This window comes from Anas platyrhynchos, chromosome Z, assembly GCF_047663525.1.
Source record: "Anas platyrhynchos isolate ZD024472 breed Pekin duck chromosome Z, IASCAAS_PekinDuck_T2T, whole genome shotgun sequence".
Lineage (NCBI taxonomy): Eukaryota > Metazoa > Chordata > Aves > Anseriformes > Anatidae > Anas > Anas platyrhynchos.
In genome coordinates, this window is record NC_092621.1 from 33982750 (window position 1) to 34000972 (window position 18223).

Sequence of the window (18223 nt, forward strand, 5' to 3'; positions counted from 1 at the left end):
GGTTGCCCAGGGAGGTGGTGGAGTCACTGTCACTAGGCATGTTCAACAAAAGGTTGGACCTGGTGTTTAGGGACATGGTTTAGTGGCTGACATTGGTAGCAGGGTGATGGTTGGACCACCTGATCTTACAGGTCTCTTACAACCTTAATGATTCTACAATTCAGACTCTGGGGCAAGAACAACTAGAAAAAACTTTTAAGTACAGAAAATGAAACATGCCCAATATAATACAATCCATGTCAAATGTGGAAGAGGTTCTGCATGCTCAAATTTGCATTTGTGTAAAAACAGGACAAATGCTTGGATCAGGGGAGAGTCAGGTAAAAACTGAACCTTTAATCACTTACAGGTATTTGCATATTCAAGTGGGAAGTGTATGCGACAATAATATCTAATCGTACATACTTTTGCAGAGACCAAAGCTTTGGCACATCACTTTGAAATAAAGTCCTAAACTCAGGTACTGCTTTACAGCTGTATCTACAGTAAATGTCATATGTATTGTTTCTACTGCTGTATCAAACAATCCATTCAGTATGCAAAATGGGTAAGAGATTTCAGGCACTAGCTTGAAATTCTGCCTAATCAAGGGAGCTTTGAAATTTACCTTAAATATTATTTTTTCTCTAATACATGCTTATCCCCATGAAGGCAGGAAATCTGTGAAACAATATCCATCGGCACAGTAACCTAAGACAATTGTGATTATTTTACCAGAATCACTACAGAAAAATATTGTAAATTTTGCATATGGGTATAAAGTAAAAACCTCCCAACAGATTAATGAGTGTATATATTATCTTTATAAATAAATGCATAAATATAATATGCACATATTTGTATTTGTATGCTAACAACATAATACGTGGACCAATTCAAGGACACTTAATAATAATTGAAGTTTACTTACCACTATTTCATAATCTGAACCCATAATCCTCTGCCACTTTGCCTTTGTAGCCGCTTCTTCTGTAGTAGTTAGCTGAAAATCTGTAAGTTATGTCTGAGATTACTATGACAAAAAATAAAAACTTCTGTCTAAACCTATTTCTGGTAAAGTTTACGCACCACACAAGATTACACAATCACTCCATAACGCTAGCACTCTCCTATATATGACTAAAATTTTGACATGTTCTTTATTACTGGGTTTGGGCTTACCAGTACTAAAACCTGCCAAATCATATTTGATCCCAGCCCCAAAGCTAAGTGTACTTTGAAAGACATGAAGTTCAGTCAAAAAGTCTGTCTTAAAGGACAGATTTAAATCAGCCTTGGTGTTGAGTGACGTTAATGCAACCTTATCTAAGAAAGGAATTAAGTGGGCATGAAATAAAGAAGCTACATGGATGCCCCACACATTTGTTAAATTAGACTGGTGGGCTGGTCAGACTGATTCAGTGGGATGGCTGAAATATTTACAGATGCAATACTGAATCCTGCTCCTTTTGGACAGAACCTACATTTTACAAAGCGTATCCAAATGGAATAAGTTTTGAAACAAAATGTGGAGGTTTTATATTGTCAAAACTCTGAGCATGACCATAAAGGATCTTTTAAACCTGTAGGCCCTAGAGGGCAGTGGAAGAACATAAGTTGTAGCTCCTTTTTAAAAAATAAAAAATAAAATAGATTCAGATAGATGCACACACATAATGAGAAATAACTAGCAGTTGAAGAGCTGCAATGAAATTCCTGTTGGAATAGAAGGAGGGGAGAAAAGTCATGATGCTGTGAAAAATACAGTGACAAGCTAGGCAGCAAACTGCAGCAACTCTTAACTAGTTTGAATGTTTATCTGCAATCTGAATAAAACAGAAAAATGATTTTCTCCTACTCACTTTTCCCTCATTTGAACTGTTTAGATTTAAAGGCAGGAAACAAACAAACTGAAGGAACAAACAGTATTTAGGTAAAACAGCACAGCAAATTTAGTGGAACCCTATAAGGTCCACAGTCTATGCTGTGCATACAGCAAGCATCAAAATAAACTTCGTAACTGAATGCTAATCATTGACAAAGACTAAAATCTTTATTCAAAGATAAAGTTCTGAACTCCCACTGGTTCTCTGTAAGAATTTAAGGTGACTGACAGCCTCAGACAGTGTCACAAATCTAGACATCACTCAGAAACAATGAAAATAAAGCCAGTTGCTTAGGTACTGTGCAGCATTCAAATATAACAGTACTTCCTTCAAAGCAGAGACCCTGCAGTATCTGAAGGCAAGGTATTAAAAACAAAGTTTTCAGCTATCTAGAATAATGTAAAGCAGCATTTATGAAAAGATATACCAAGAAGATATCTACTAGATAACTCACAGAGATGGATGCTTTTCAGCTTCTCTAGCTATGAAATCAAGGGGATATTAGAAAACACATCAAGTGCTGTCTCAATCTGGAAAATATACATCCACAGAGGAAATTTGAAATGAGGCACAATGCCCTAACATCTCAAGGGGAAAAGGAAATACCCATTATAAAATAATAACTTCCATAAAAGATATGAGAAAGTCAGAGCATGTCAGTGCTCCAGAACTGTCTGAATTTCAAACACTAACAGAAAGCACAGATTGAAATGAATGCAAGCTTGGGAATTTGTGAGAGAGATACTTATCACAAAAGATAAAAGTCCTCAAACTTTAGCTAGATAGCTGCAAGGAATTGGAAAGATAGGGCATGCTGAGTTGGAAAGAGAAAGCATATTGGGGAATAAGGAGGCCAAAAGGTTTAATGAAAAAGTTCAAGTGGAAATACACAACTATAATAAAAAGAAACACAAGCATGTAGAAAGCAGAATGCTTTGTGTGACATCTTTTGACAAATAAATGCAATTGTTTTCAGACACACCACAGTAGTAGTGAAAGACAGTATTTGACTTACAGCACTCAGGAGTACACACACAGTACACACTTTCATGTATGATTACTTCCACTTTCTAGTTGCATAGCACACAGATGATTGAAAGGCACATAAAACAATTGACCTTTGAGAAAGCGCAGCAAAGTGCCATTTCACAGAATAAAATATTAAACATTGTGAACCTGTTTCTTGTTGTTTAATGTCCTCTCCAATGTTTATTGCACTGGGACTGCATGGCAATGATGGAGATCCCTGTTCTGTTTCACTGTTATCTGGAAAAAGAAGAAAAAACAACTTTCAGCTTTCAGTTTTATGCATTGCCATTTTCACCAACTTCACAGGCATGTCTCAGAGCACTGAGAGAATGTTACACAGGGAACACATTAGTACATTTTTCAAAATCTTATGCAAATTAAGGATTATGCCTTAATCTATGAACTGAAATATATTTTCTGGACTGGTATTAGCAGAGGTAAGTAGATGAATAAGTCTGTCTATCATCCAGCCTCCATGTGAATATTCTTTCAAGATCTGGTACACATACTTCAAGATGTGCACAGTTAAGATTAAGCTTCACTAATTGGATCTCAGTGGCAAAACTAATATTCCCCATGGCTTCTGAACTTTGTACACAACTGTAATAAATACCCCATCAGATTATTAATGACCTCTACATATAACCCATCACTCTCATACCTCCACCTTGTGACACAGACATGTAAGTAAAAAGAACTGAGACGTGCTTTTCCCAACATGGAGGGTATCTCTTTGCTTGCTCTTCAATGCCACTCTCGTGCTTCAGCACTAATAACATACTCACTGCCTGCTTGCTTTTCAAAGGTCTGCAGGATCAAAGTCTTCAAGGAATTCAGCCAAGAGTGCAGTGCAGAGCTTTCAAGGTTTGCTTTGAAAATGTAGAAAAATAATACTACCGTTTCTAAAAGATTAATCAAATCATAGTAGACCAAATTCTGCCCTCATGCTCTGCCATAGGGAATAACTGTCCAGAATGAAACTGACCAATTTTATTTCTAGTTTGTAATTGAGAAGAAAAATATTTCAAGCCAAATTTAAAGCAAAGCCAGATTTAATTACCTTTGGCTGTGCCACTATCCATTGTTGGTAACAGTAAGTCCCTTTCAACAGCAGCATTGAACTCCTCCTGGGGCTGAATATGATTTTCCTGCTTAAGCCCTCTTCGGATCAAAGTGAGCCGAACTGTTTGTCCTGTATGTCGCAAAACATCAACTGCTTGCTGGTTGGTAAAACCCTGAAGATTTGTTCCATCCACCTGCAGGATTGAGTAGTTTATTAGACAGCAAGAAAACAACCAGAAAAAAAAAAATGTCCAGGGAAAAATAATGTCACGATCATACCGTATCTGTAAGAGCAAAAAGCAAGTAGAAGGACAAGAACAAAAACCTGGAAGACATATTGATGTTCGGCACACAAGGCATTTTACCCAAAAGCTGTACCAACCTGTACCACAGCAAAGTGAGTGCCTGCCATGATGGGACTATGCAGATAAACTCTGTGAGGTGGAAGAGGACACAACCAAGAGCACAAGCAAGTGCTGTGCGAGGTGCTCTGGATCAGGCAGGCAGGCAAGCCGCACAAACATCCCCACCTCCGAGCAGAAGACACATGGCAAATAAACCAACACAGCCATGGCTGGAACAGCTTGTGAAAGGGGCATGAGGAGGGACACATTCATTCATTGTCATAGGGAGAACTACGGAGCATAGCAACTCTGGAGTCAGGTAATCTCAGATGCAGGAAAGTCTACTACTGAACACTATAAAGTCCAATTACTGTATCAGTGGTCCAGACGTTATTTATGGTCCAGAATTTTAATATTTTAAGAAATATAAATTTGACCTCTTCTGTTTGAAGTCATCCTGTTACCTCATTAATTCAGTTTCGCTTTCTGAAACTCAAGAAATGTTTTGGCGTTCTCATTTTCATTCCATTGTCCCTAGTACACACAACATTTCATTCTCCTCTCTGCAAGCTCCATATTACCCTATTCTTTCTACATCTCACGCCTTGGAATCTGTAATTTTTGAAAAACTTCGAAGCAATGTTACATCCCCTTGGCCCATTAATTGTTTAGGCCTATGTATATAGCACACATATCCCATTATTTTAATTCCTCTTGCATGAAGAATGGCTCCTCTTACATCCTTAGTCATTTCCTTGCCCTTCTTTGACCTACTTCCAACTCTGGTGCCCTTCTAAATAAAAAGTAATTAAAATAAGCTGGGACAATTTATTTTTTCCACCACAAGTAAGGAAAACATATTTTTAAAACATTTATTATCCTTTTGCCTACAGTCATCTCAAATCTTTTTCCCCTTCTGCATCTGCAGTAGCAAAAGAAATCAAATTTCGCATTGATTTGTTTCAGCCATTTGAACTCAGCATTTAAAACATTATAAAAACCATACATACTTTCACAGACAAACATGAAGGCATATTCATACTAGGAGAGAGATCATAATTTGTTAGTGCTGCCTTCACACAAATACAAGTACAGATCTAAGACAGACTTAGATCTAAGATCTAAGCGTGGTTCCTTCATTTATGACCAAATTTTCATCAAAAAAGCAACATTTTGTGCATGAAAATATTTTCTTCTTTCTCTGACCATCTAAAATTTTAATAACTTACTTGAAAAATAATTTTGAAAACAGTTGCTTAACTTGTATTAAACTTTGAAACTCTGCCTTATCAGTTTCAAAGTTCCTAAACTTGTAAGATATTTGAAAGTTTCCTTAAAAAAAAAAAAAAAAACAACAAACAGTTAAAAGGTAGCAAAATCAGAAACGTAATTTAATTGAATGGTCAGTCAAAAGACAACTCACCATTTCAACTCCAATCTTAAATGTTTTAAGTATTACATGAGCGCTCCTTCACAACTTGTATAAGTACAGAGCTTGGCAGAAAAGTGTTTTCATTTCTTTGTTTACTTACAACTATAATTTGATCTCCCACGTGGATTCTGCCATCATGTTCAACAGCACTGCCTTTTGTAATGCTTTTCACAAAGATACCAGAAGGTTCTGGGATGGAAAAACAGACCAAATAAACAAATTTATTACAGAAACATTTTATATAATGCAACAATCACCTACTAATGTCACCAGCCAAAGGAAGAAAAAGAAAGAAAACCCAATCTTGAGGTAAAACAAGGAAAGAATCATTATGAATGTACATGCTTCCAGTAAAACATTCCTAAAGAATAAGTCTAATTAATGTCAGCTTGCATTACAGCCAATTTTACTCAAAATATTACTACTCCAAATTTACATTGTTTACTGCAAAGGAACAAAAAATATTCTAATTTAATCTAATCTAAATGTTAAAAACAACACTGACAAAAAAAAAGTCTTTCTTACACTTGGTTAGATTTAGAATTGCAGCACAGAAAGTTCAGGTTGAGTGTACTAACCTAGTAAATTCTGTATTTTCTATGTACTTCATAATTGCTTAAGAAGCTGTATGCTTAGATAAATAAACGCAGAAAATTATAAACTGGCAGGACTACAATGTTTGTTTGAACCAGCTCTTAACCACAGCTCTAAGTCTATTGCATTCAATAGCAAAACAGGCACAAAAGCAAAACAAAAAAAAATCAAACAAACAAAAAAAAACCACATATTTTAGACAACTACTGATTTTAAATCTGAAAGTAAAAGCCACATATAAAAACATCTACAGAAAAAAAAATCAATTTGAGAAAAAGCACAGTGCAATTTGAAATCACTTCAGCTAAGGAAAGGGAAAATATCTGGATTTCCAACATTGTAATTTACATTATTATACATAAAGAAAAATATTAGCATGAACTGCCATGAAATCAGGTCTGATGGTCACAAGCCTGTTTTGTTTGTTTCAGAAACTTTAACAGAATCCCATTCCACTCAACAAATGTTCCGGCTCTGACTAACAAGTAGAATCACAGAATAGATTGCCCAAAGCCCCATCCAGCCCGGTCTTGAACAACTCCAGGGATGGGGCATCCACAACTTCTCCAGGCTGTGCCAGTGCCTCACCACCCTCTGAGTGAAGAACTTCTTCCTAATACCTAAAATACCGTTTTTTAGTTTTAAAACCTTTCCTCCTTGTCCTACTATTACACTCCCTGACAAATAGTCCCTCCCCAGCATTCCTGTAAGCGCCCTTAAGCCCTTAGGTAATGGAAGGCCTCTATAAGGTCTCACCAGAGCCTTCTCTTCTCCAGGCTGAACAACCCCAACTCCCACAACCTGTCTTCACATGAAAGGTGTTCTAGACCTCTGACCATCCTCGTGGCTATCTTCTGGACTCGATGCAACAGGTCCATGTCCTCCTTGTGCTGGGGGCCCCAGAGCTGAACACAGGACTCCAGGTGAGGTCTCACAAGAGCAGAGCAGAGGGGCAGAATCCCCTCCCTCTCCCTGCCAGCCATGCTGCTTTTCATGCAGCACAGCATACAGTTTGCTTTGTGGGCTGCAAGCACGCACTGCCGGCTCATGCTGAGTTTCTCAACAACACCCCCCCCAGGTTTTTCTCCTCAGGGCTGCTCTCAATCCACTTTCCACTCAGCCTGTATTTGTGTTTGGAATTGCCTCAGCCCAGATGCAGGACATCGCACTTCGAGTACTTCCAATGGGAAGATAAAGCATGAAAAAATGGGTTCTAAGAGCTGTCAAGATACACCACTGTCTACACAGACATGAAGACTCATTTTTTACTTGGCCTTGATATGAAAAATCTTAGCAAGGAGTAGATTATCTTGAGTGTTATCACGCGGCACTTGCAGGACAAGCAGGCGATCAGGCCCAGTCAGCATGGGTTTATGAAAGGCAGGTCCTGTTTGACGAACCTGATCTCCTTCTATGACAAAGTGACACGCTGGGTGGATGAGGGAAAGGCTGTGGATGTGGTCTACCTTGACTTAAATAAGGCTTTTGACACTGTTTCCCACAGCATTCTCCTCAAGAAACTGGCTGCTTACAGCTTGGACTGGCGCACGCTTCATTGGGTTAAAAACTGGCTGGATAGTTGGGCCCAAAGAGCTGTGGTGAATGGAGTCAAATCCAGTTGGAGGCCGGTCACTAGTGGCATCCCTCAGGGCTCGGTGCTGGGGCCGGTCCTCTTTAATATCTTTATTGATGATTTGGATGAGGGGATCGAGTGCACCCTCAGTAAGTTCACAGATGACACCAAGTTAGGTGCATGTGTCGATCTGCTTGAGGGTAGGAAGACTCCACAGGAGAATCTGGATGGACTGAGGCCAACTGTACAAAGTTCAATAAGGCCAAGTGCCGGGTCCTGCACCTGGGGCGTAACAACCCCAAGCAGAGCTACAGGCTGGGAGATGAGTGGTTGGAAAGCTGCCAGGCAGAGAAGGACCTGGGAGTATTGGTTGACAGTCTTCTGAATATGAGCCAGCAGTGTGCTCAGGTGGCCAAGAAGGCCAACAGCATCCTGGCTTGTGTAAGAAGCAGTGTGGCCAGCAGGGCTAGGGAAGTGATCGTCCCCCTGTACTCGGCTCTGGTGAGGCCGCACCTCGAGTACTGTGTTCAGTTTTAGGCCCCTCGCTACAAGAAGGACATCGAGGTGCTCGAGCAAGTCCAGAGAAGGGCGACGAAGCTGGTGAGGGGCCTGGAGAACAAGTCCTACGAGGAGCGGCTGAGGGAGCTGGGGTTGTTCAGCCTGGAGAAAAGGAGCCTCAGGGGCGACCTTATCGTTCTCTGTAAGTACACTAAAGGAGGCTGTAGTGAGGTGGGGATTGGACTATTCTCCCACGTGCCTGGCAAAAGAACAACGCGGAATGTGTTAAAGTTGCACCAGGGGAGGTTTAGGTTGTATAGTAGGAAAAACTTCTTTACCGAAAGGGTTGTTAGGCATTGGAATGGGCTGCCCAGGGTGGAGTCACCATCCCTGGAGGTCTTTAAAAGATGTTTAGATGTAGAGCTTAGTGATATGGTTTAGCAGAGGACTGGTTAGTGTTAGGTCAGAGGTTGGACTCAGTGATCTTGAAGGTTTCTTCCAACCTAGACGATTCTGTGATTCTGTAATACATCTCTGTTTTGCTCTAATGACTACAGTCAACTTAGGAAGAATAAGACAACAAGTATATTGAAGTCATAAGAGTGACAATTCTTTTCTCTTTTTTCTTAATTTGTTGTTTTACCAAGTTTTGTAAATAATTAAATGCCTCGTCTTCCTAGTTTCCAAGCACTTTCATATCCTGTAACAGCTGTATGGTAAGATGACAAGCTGTTATTTGCCAGTGTGAAGAAAGATTCAACTACAGTTCTCATTGTCCAGCAGTTTCATTGCTGCTTCTGTCACAGCAAAATTGTTTTTAATTTTGACTTAATGATTACATAATTAATCATTAAGTTACACAAGTAACTCCTACTGCAGGTACATGCAGAACAGTAATTTAAAATCTAAAACTGCTGATACTCCAACACTGCATCAGTCAAAATACACTATCAAATCTACCACGTTCTACAACTTTATCTGCCTTTTAAAGATTTTACTGAAAGATGCTAAAGAGTGTACTTAAATAAGCTGTAACCATTCTATGCTACAGAATAGATTGTTAAAATTTAATTCAGCTTCTCAAAGCCAAGTAATTATGTCTATGAACTCCAATGTATCTATTGATACATTTTCCTAACAATATGTACATGGGTAAGAGTCAAAACAACAGCTCTTTGAAAAGTTTGATGATGCATCTGACAACTGGCCCTTCAAAAAAGTATTTTACTTGCCCCTCTATGGAGGCCTCGCAGAGTTCTAGATCATTTTTCTGCAACTTGTAGTTGAAATTACAAAGTAAAAATATGCAATTGTATATATACACTGATATGTTTTTGTTTTTTTTTCTTTACATTAATTTTTTCATTGACTTCGAAATACACTAATCTAAATCTGCAACAGCCCAAAAGATTTAAAAAAATACCCAAAAAAACACAACACTGAGTATAACCACAGTTCACTGAGAAGAATTCTTGATCTGCCAGCAGTACTATACAATAAGTTTTAAAAAGCGCTACTTGCTTTTTAAATACTTGCTAAAAATTGTCAGAATACAAGGTATATTATCTTGTAAGGGCCTTTTAAAAATGAAACTGTGGTTTAAAAAGACCAGCCAGTTCCCATAAAATTGGCTTAATCTGTTTTAGCAATGTTTTTTCAAAAAGATATAAGCACAAGCATAAGAGTGAATTTAAAAACTGATCAAAAATCAGGTGAGATCTTATAATATATAAACTGATTACTTCTAATCTGAATCTCCTCCAAAAAGAAACTAATTCCATTTTTTTTTTTTAGACGGTCAAGTGTTTTTAAGAGATGCTATATCAAAACTAAATTACATGCATTCAAATTTAAAGCAACTACACCATACTACATAATAAATTGTTTAGTAGATCACAGGAATCTATCATTACCTGATGTTTTGTCTCCAATGTATCCAGCAATAGTTATTCCTAATCCCTGGATGTTTTTAGTGAGTTCCACATTAAATTTCTCCCCATCTTCACAATTATCAACAGAAGCGTCCGCCTAATAAGAAAAGTATAGTTAGAAAGAAAGTGTGTTGTTTTTTTTAAAAAAGGTCCACCACACTGTTTCATGTCATTAACATTGATCTGTAAAGTTAGACATAAATTAAAAAAAAAAAAAAAAAAAAAGAGTACCAACAAGTACCAACTTTGCTTCTGCTCTTATTTGGCATTCAGCAGAGATATACACACAGATAACATTCCTCACTGTAAAGTAATGCAGACCATGCCTTCTCCATCCCAGTGCCCCTGGGATACTACTCTCCAGCCAATAAAGTCACGTGATGAGAGAAATGACTGGTTGAAGTTGAACAAATTTAACAATAAACATCTTGTACAATAAGTTACACAAACTGTGCTTAAATACTATTATACATACCTTACTGCCCTTCTGGTACTTCCTAAGAACCAATTTTGGACTGCTGTGTTCTTAAAAAATTATAATAATCAAAATTACATTCTGTATTCTATTTGTTTAAATTCTTGTTGAATAAGTATAGCTATTTTTCCCTATGCATACCAAGCTTAAAACATAACAAAAGCTGTTTCTACTGAGGAAACTATTTTTCTTGTCTTTGAAAGACTTAGAATTTCTTTTTTAGCAAGTAGCAATTATCCTTCCAGCTAGCTAAACAATGACAGCCTTCAATGACACCTACTACAGCACTCTGAATTTCAATAACAAAGAATTTTAGGGTAAAGAATTCATTTACTTATTGTTAATGAAAATATCTATGACAGGAGGATACATATTAAATTCCCTTTTTAACAATATTGCTTTTGTATTAACAGAAAAAATAATCAACACTAAAAACTTATTTTTCCAAGAAGTTTTCATCTTTCAGCTGTCTAAAATGTGTACTTACTAGCCAATTCCATAGCTACTACGGATATATATATGATTTCACATAGAACCATAGAATCATTTAGATTGGAACATAAAAACCTTCAATTTCATTGTATTTATATGGACATCAGTACTTACACACGTATTTGAAATGGTTGAAATGGGCATTTATAAATATAGTATAAATCTATGATGAACTTGCTATACTCTGATTTTTTTTTTCTGCTTCTTCTACATGACAAACGAACAACAGCTAACATCTGTAAAGTGCCAATATGGAAACCAAGCAGATATCATCTAAACCCACATTGACTATTTGAGCATGCATGGGCTCAAAAGCAAAAAAAAAAAAAAAAAAAAAGTGCAGGGGGGGAGAGAAAGGAATACTTCAAGAGAGCTACAATGCTAAAAATCTGCTCCAATTTCAGTAACATCATCACTTTTTACAGGAAATATATCTACATTGAACAGGATGAGAAATGTCCATTTTGGAGAAGCATTCTGCTCTTACTTAGTGTCAAGAGCCTCACATATTCTTTAACCACAATATATTTTCTAGGAAGAAACGGACAAACAAAGCTGTATCAGTCATCATCTTCACTCAATTCATGTTTAACACCCAAATCCAAATTACAGAGGTTGCAGTATCATTAACTGAACGTTCACTCCATGAACGAGACTTTGTGCGGGCAAACATAGTTTAAAAACAGTGTGCCTTCTGCCAGAAGTGGCATATGAGTGACAGGGTATTTTTAAACAACGGAAATGAAAGAAGGTGGCAAAAAAAAAAAAAAAAAAAGACAGTTTTTGCTTCTTGTGGGCTTTGAAGCTTTTTCTTGTTACTAGAAATTGCACAATCCTGCAACTGGACCTTAAAATCTCATCACATAACCTCAGAAAGGCAAACAAAATATACACGACAAATTATCATATTCAACTTTCCTTCCGAAATTGCTGTATCACAGGTATACTCAGGCCATGCATTGATCCTTTTATCTGAAATATAGCCAGGGTCTCATGCCTCAGTACTGTAGAGACACAAAACCACCACTCTCTCCTCTCAGATACTCAGAGAAGACTCAGTCTGCATGTTACGATTAACTTTCTTGGTTAACCTGATAAACACAATAGATGGGATGAACATATCTGTTTCTTTCCCACAGATACCACTACAAGGAACAAAGGCAAAACACTGGTAATCATGCAAGAAATTGTTAAAGAAGGCTTCTTATTAGTGATATATCTGAAATGCACTTTGTAGAATACGTCTAGAAAAAACAACAGGAAAAAGAAAATGAAAAATTCTTTGCAATGCATAAATGTGATCTACTTGTAGGCCCCAAAGCATATGACAATACTACTGTTCCTTACTTCCCTGAAAACAGGTTTTGCAGTAAATGTGGGAATGACCTATATCATTGAGGTTCTGAGGTGACAAAGCTAAAGCTGAGAGCTGTAGCTGGGAGTTGTAGAGCAGTCATGGCTAGTCTGAGGAGTAACACTACAGAGTATAATCATCAGCAAGGGAATAAGGGTAGCAGCTGGTTTTCTTTGGAAAATGACTAGTAAATGAGCAATGTCAGGTGATGCAGGAAAGAGGCAGCTTCTGTGTGGTGGCTGGCACAGAGAAGAACTGTCTGATGGACGGCTGCAATGATACAGAAATAAGTGCTCCTGGAGAGTAAAAGGGTAAGTGTACAGAGAAATGCTGAAGAAACAGCATGCTATGTCTCAAGAAAATATTACACGGACTCTGCTATTCCTGAAGTATCACTGCATAATTATAAGCAAGTCAAAGGGTAAATCAACCCAGACGTATGACCTTAATAACTTCTAATCCCAAGCCCGGATCCCAGAAGACCTCAAGCATGTAGCTCCTTGCACTATGGACTGACAGCATTTAACACCTCCCACAGTATAAGATAAAAAAAAAAAAAAAAAACACTACTACATATGAAAATGTTGAATTCTGAGAACATAAGCATGAAAGACATTTGAACAGATGTAAAAAGAAAATGAAGTCTAAAGTAAAAGTTTAGCAAAAGTTAAGTATATTTACTTATATAAGTATATTAACTTATATATTGCTTACCTGCTTCTCTGGTGTCGAGATAGGTATTGGAGTACCTGGTGGGACTGCTGGTGGAGGTGGCTCCTCAACAGGACCTCTTGCAATTACCAGTTTCACTCGATTTCCACACTGCCTTAGAACTTGTGCCACCTGCTCACTGCTCATTCCAGCCAAGTCAGTATCACCAATCTTCAAGATGTGGTCTCCACTACACAGTCTCCCATGCTGGAAGAAGAGTAACAATGAAAAAAAATTAGTAAAATCCCGCAATTTCTCCCATAAATCATACAAATAAAAAATGACTACATGGTTTTAGTTACTTTTAATATATATGAAGTAGGTGACTTTTTTTGAATGCCACATCAATACCCTGACAGCATGGAGAAGACAAGTATGTTGCCTAAGAGCATATTTTTACTAAAAATTTCCCCAGAAATATCCTGAACATCATTTTTTCAAGGAAAGTCACTGGGATGTGAAAAAAAATACACATAGTTATGGTTACTACCTACTAATATTTAACAGCTGTATGTAGTTTAGAGAATTTCAGGTTTCATTTCCAAACAAAGCTTAAAAATGTACACTCAGCTTTATGCTTGTTTAAAAAATGGCCCACAAGATTAACCATAACTTCAAAATAAAATACATTTCTCTCTTAGCGTGATTCAGGTAGTTATATCACCTTACACTCATAGCTATTTAGGTTTACTCCCCTATTTATTTTACCAATAGAAAAGCTTCACAGAAATTTAGCCCACGGGAAAAGCATTAATGTCTGGAAAATTAATCTATCTGCTCATGGACAAGTTTGAAACGGGCTGTGATGACCAATTTCACTTCTGAGCCCTTCAGGCATGAACAAAGGCAGTCTCACAGGCTGTGTCAAGAAGCAGACACATGAGCCCAGATGCCTGTTTCAACCTCAAGTAAGTGAAGCTGATGCATCATTCTTTCTAACAGTTGTAGTGGGTTTACCTGGCAAGGTTTTGGTAGCAGTGGGCCATGGGGTTGTTTCTGTGAGAAGGATCCAGAAGCTGCCCCATGTTTGGTAAGGGCCCCACTGCTGACCAGAGCCAAGCCAATAAGCAGTGTTGTTTTGCGCCTCTGTGAGAGCATATTTAAGACAGGGAAAAAACGCTGCACCACACAGCAGCTGGGAGAGTGAGAGGAGTGAGGAAGAGCCTTGCAGGCGCAAAGGTCAGTGAAGAAGGAGGGGGAAAGGTGCTCCAGGCGCCAGAGCAGAAGTCCCCTGTGGCTTGTGTTGAGGACCACGGTGAAGCAGGATGTCCCCCTGCAGCCCATGGAGTACCACGGTGGAGCAGGGTTCCACACTGCAGCCCGTGGAGAGGAGCCCACGCAGGAGCAGGTGACCTGGCAGGAGCTGCTGCCCGTGGGGGACCCAGGTTGGAGCAGTTTCTCCTGAGGGATGGACCCCGTGGTACGGACCCATATCTGGAGCAGTTCTGGAAGAGCTGCTGCCTGTGGGAAGCCCACGCCGGATCAGTTCATCAAGGACTGTATCCCATGGGTGGGACCCCACAGCACAGGGGACGAGAGTGACCGAAAAGGAGTGGCAGAGAAGAAGTGCTGTAGACTGACCATAACTCCCATTCCCCCATTCCTCTGCACTGCTCAGGGGGAGGAGGTGGAAGAGGGTAGAAGAGGGTGGAAGAGTAGGGGGAAGGTTTTTGGTTTCTTTCCTTTGTTTCTCACTTCTCTAGCTTGATAGTAATAAGCAATAAATCTTAATGTATCCCTATGCCAAGTTTGTTTTGCCCGTTACAATAATTACTGCATGGTCTCCTTGTCCTTATCTCAACCTTTGAGCCCTTTTCACATATTTTCTCCCCGTTCCTCTTTGAGGAGGGGGAGTGAGAGAGCGGCTGTGGTGGAGCTCGGCTGCCCACTCGAGCAGAACCACCACAACTGTATGGGCAGAGGAGGTAAACAGACTGGTCCCTCCTTAGATCACAACAAGTATATTCATGAAAGAATTAGGAGTCTAAAGGCATCAGCACCATGCAGATATAACGTTAACAGTTTGGAAAAAGTCATTTGGAGCCTGACCCAGCTGGTACAATAAAATGCACTCCACTAAACAATACATTACTGAGGATAGATTTCATTACTTGCTCTCTCATTTTTATATTTAGAGGAAAAAAGCTAACATTATTCAGCATGAATATAAAAGTAAAGTTTAATTTCACACTATACAGAATGGTAAACAGAAGGTTAAGTTGAATTTACCTGATCAGCTACCCCTCCTGGGAGGATGGTTTTAACAATCACTCCAGTTGACTTTCCTCCAACGATCCCAAATCCCAAACCTGAGCCATCATTCACCAACTCAATGGTCTCCACATGCTGCCAGTGAACCTCAAAGGAATAAACATTACATTTGCATGTGATTAAAATAAGTACGTATGTATTAAAACTTGCAAAGTATTTTCTCTTATTTCTTGGGTGAGTTTTTAAATAAAGACAGGTAGACTACAGGCAGGTATGTGGGACCTTTTCAACTGTTATTATTACATATAAGATTACATAATATTTAGTAATAAATTGCTCATCTCTAACAGCTGTACCTCCTCTTGAAAGAATCAGATGTGTGTAGAGAATAGAGCAGAATAGAACAAAATAGAACAGTTGGAAGAGTCGTTCAAAGATCATCTAGTCCAACTGCCAGACCACTTCAGGGCCAAACAGAGGTTAAAACACATTAATGAGGGTATTATCCAAATGCCTCTTGAACAACAACAGGCTTGGGGCATCAACCATCTTTCGATGAAGCCTATTCCAATGTTTGACCACCCTCACAGTAAAGAATTTATTCATAATGTCCAGTCTGAAACTTCCCTGGAGCAGCTTTGTGCCATTCCCACATACTCTGACATCAGTTAAGTGTGTTTAGCCTTTCAACCTGATTGCTGAAAGAATGTATGCAACAACCTATGATTGTCCACTTCCATGCCTCATTGCAGTCAGTAAGAAAAATAACACTTCTGGGAAATCTTGCAGAAATGTAAAATAAAATCTTCAGATGTGTACATGTTCACGCTGGCAATTATAACAAAGCACAGCAGAAAGCAAAAACCCCATTCAGAGGTTGAGACTGAAAGTAGCATTAGACATTGTGAGCTATACATTAGCAGAAGTGTAGTGAACAACAGTTTCTGTGTTGTCTGATGTCAACAGCATTGGAATGAAATAACTTTGACTACAGGCTTCATTTTTATGGCAGACATAACTGCTCTAAAAGAAAGACAAATAGTAGTTCATATGGTACAGTACTGAGCAGATGACTAGAGTTTTCATGATATTGTTTAGTGTAAGAACAAATCACATCATAAACTCGTCTAAAATTTAAAACCACAGTTGGTACTCCACGAGGCAGGACCTCAAAAATAAGTCACTAGTTTGGAGTAAATCAAGGTGCTGCAAATTTAAAGCCCTGTAGTATTTGTTTGGGTATCCACAGTCTTAACATAAACCAAGGACAATAAAGCAATGCCCTAAGGAAAAAGAATGCCTTAAGATAAGCTGCTTTCCACCAGCAACTGAAAGCTTACAGAACAAGACAAATAGAAAAGATATGCATAAGAAAAAACAGAAGGACCTGGGACAGGTTTAAAAGGAACATTTTTTCGAGAGGCAGATGCTGTTCAGAAAATACAGAGGTAGTCGCATAAAGAAAATAAGTATGTAACAGGAAAATTGCAAGAATGTAGGCCTTTTCTATGTGCTGACAGGGAAGGTTAAGCTCATCAGCAACATCTCCGTAAAAATAATTTCAGAATTACCATTTTCTTATGTCACCAAATGTTTTACGTTAATGGATAAAATGAACACTAAAATGGTTTCTTTTTTCCAGGCTGATCATTCCATATACCGCCAACTTTAGACCACCCTGAAGAACAGACAGATAACTGAACAATGAAACATAGAGGAACCAAAGATAGGTTGTATAACCCCAGGGGAAGCAAAAACGTATCAGCCATTACATGAGGAAGACACCAGGAAGAGAAAAGCTTGCGTAATATTACCATGCTTCTGAGCTAACTTCTCATCTGCAAAAGCTTTCAAAAGAAAGAAAATGTAGCAGAACTGCTTTCTATAGGTCCTATAGTGCATACCCACGCATGGCATTTTGATGGCTCCCTGTTGCTTTATGTGAGAGTAACTGCTAAAAAGACAACTGAGGAGTAAACAGAGAAGCACCCTTTCAGCTGGTAGTGCAAATCAGACCGTAATTTCTCAAAAATGTCTGCACACCCAAGCAGAAGTAAAGAAAGAAAAAGATCTTGTTTACTACTAACTCAAAATTGAGCTTTACAGTGTAAGACAAACAGGTTCTATTTGCACTGGTGGACAGAGTTTGGTGATGGGAAGAATGAATATGGCCAACATCAAGATACAAGCAGCAAGGCTTTATATTTTCTACTCTTTGTATGGGACAAAGTGAAACAAATATGTGGAAGAAAAATCTCTAGAACTGTGAAGGAAATATACATACAAGTTACAAAAAGTGTCTCAATACAGAAAGCACATACATGCCCAAAACGGAATAAACATACGTTTGGGGTATACTCACCGGGTTGGAATGGGCTGAAACTGTGCTAGCAGCAGAAGGAGACCGGGAAACTACAGGACTTATGAGCTGAGGGAAACTGCCTCTGGCCACGACTAGCTGGACGTTATCTTTTGCTTTCTGTAGGATGCTGATAGCCTGTTGATGTGTAATTGTCTGATCAAGGGCTTGTCCATTAATAGCAAGGATTTGATCTGCTTCCTTCAGCTTTCCATCTCTGTCACATATGTATAAACAGGGAAGGGGGATGACAAAAACAAAAAAATCAAGAGAGTGTTGCCAGAGAAATTACA

The 18223-nt window shown here is 38.6% G+C and overlaps 1 protein-coding gene across 25 annotated transcripts in view; it reads right to left on the reverse strand.

Annotated features, from left to right (window-relative positions):
* MPDZ (multiple PDZ domain crumbs cell polarity complex component) overlaps positions 1 to 18223 on the reverse strand; it is a 104553-nt gene that overhangs the window by 65729 nt on the left and 20601 nt on the right. For 24 of the 25 annotated variants that reach the window (XR_005261605.2, XM_038170301.2, XM_038170300.2 and 21 more), the window contains exons 6-13: positions 17934 to 18147; positions 15590 to 15718; positions 13364 to 13567; positions 10311 to 10425; positions 5833 to 5921; positions 3955 to 4150; positions 3042 to 3131; positions 911 to 990 (exon numbers count right to left, since the gene is read on the reverse strand). Coding sequence is in view for 24 of the 25 variants with exons in the window: in XM_038170301.2 (XP_038026229.1) it covers positions 911 to 990; positions 3042 to 3131; positions 3955 to 4150; positions 5833 to 5921; positions 10311 to 10425; positions 13364 to 13567; positions 15590 to 15718; positions 17934 to 18147 (1117 nt within the window). In the remaining variant the exon portion in view is untranslated. The remainder of the gene's footprint in view (positions 1 to 910; positions 991 to 3041; positions 3132 to 3954; positions 4151 to 5832; positions 5922 to 10310; positions 10426 to 13363; positions 13568 to 15589; positions 15719 to 17933; positions 18148 to 18223) is intronic. The other variant, XM_038170296.2, reaches the window with a different exon arrangement.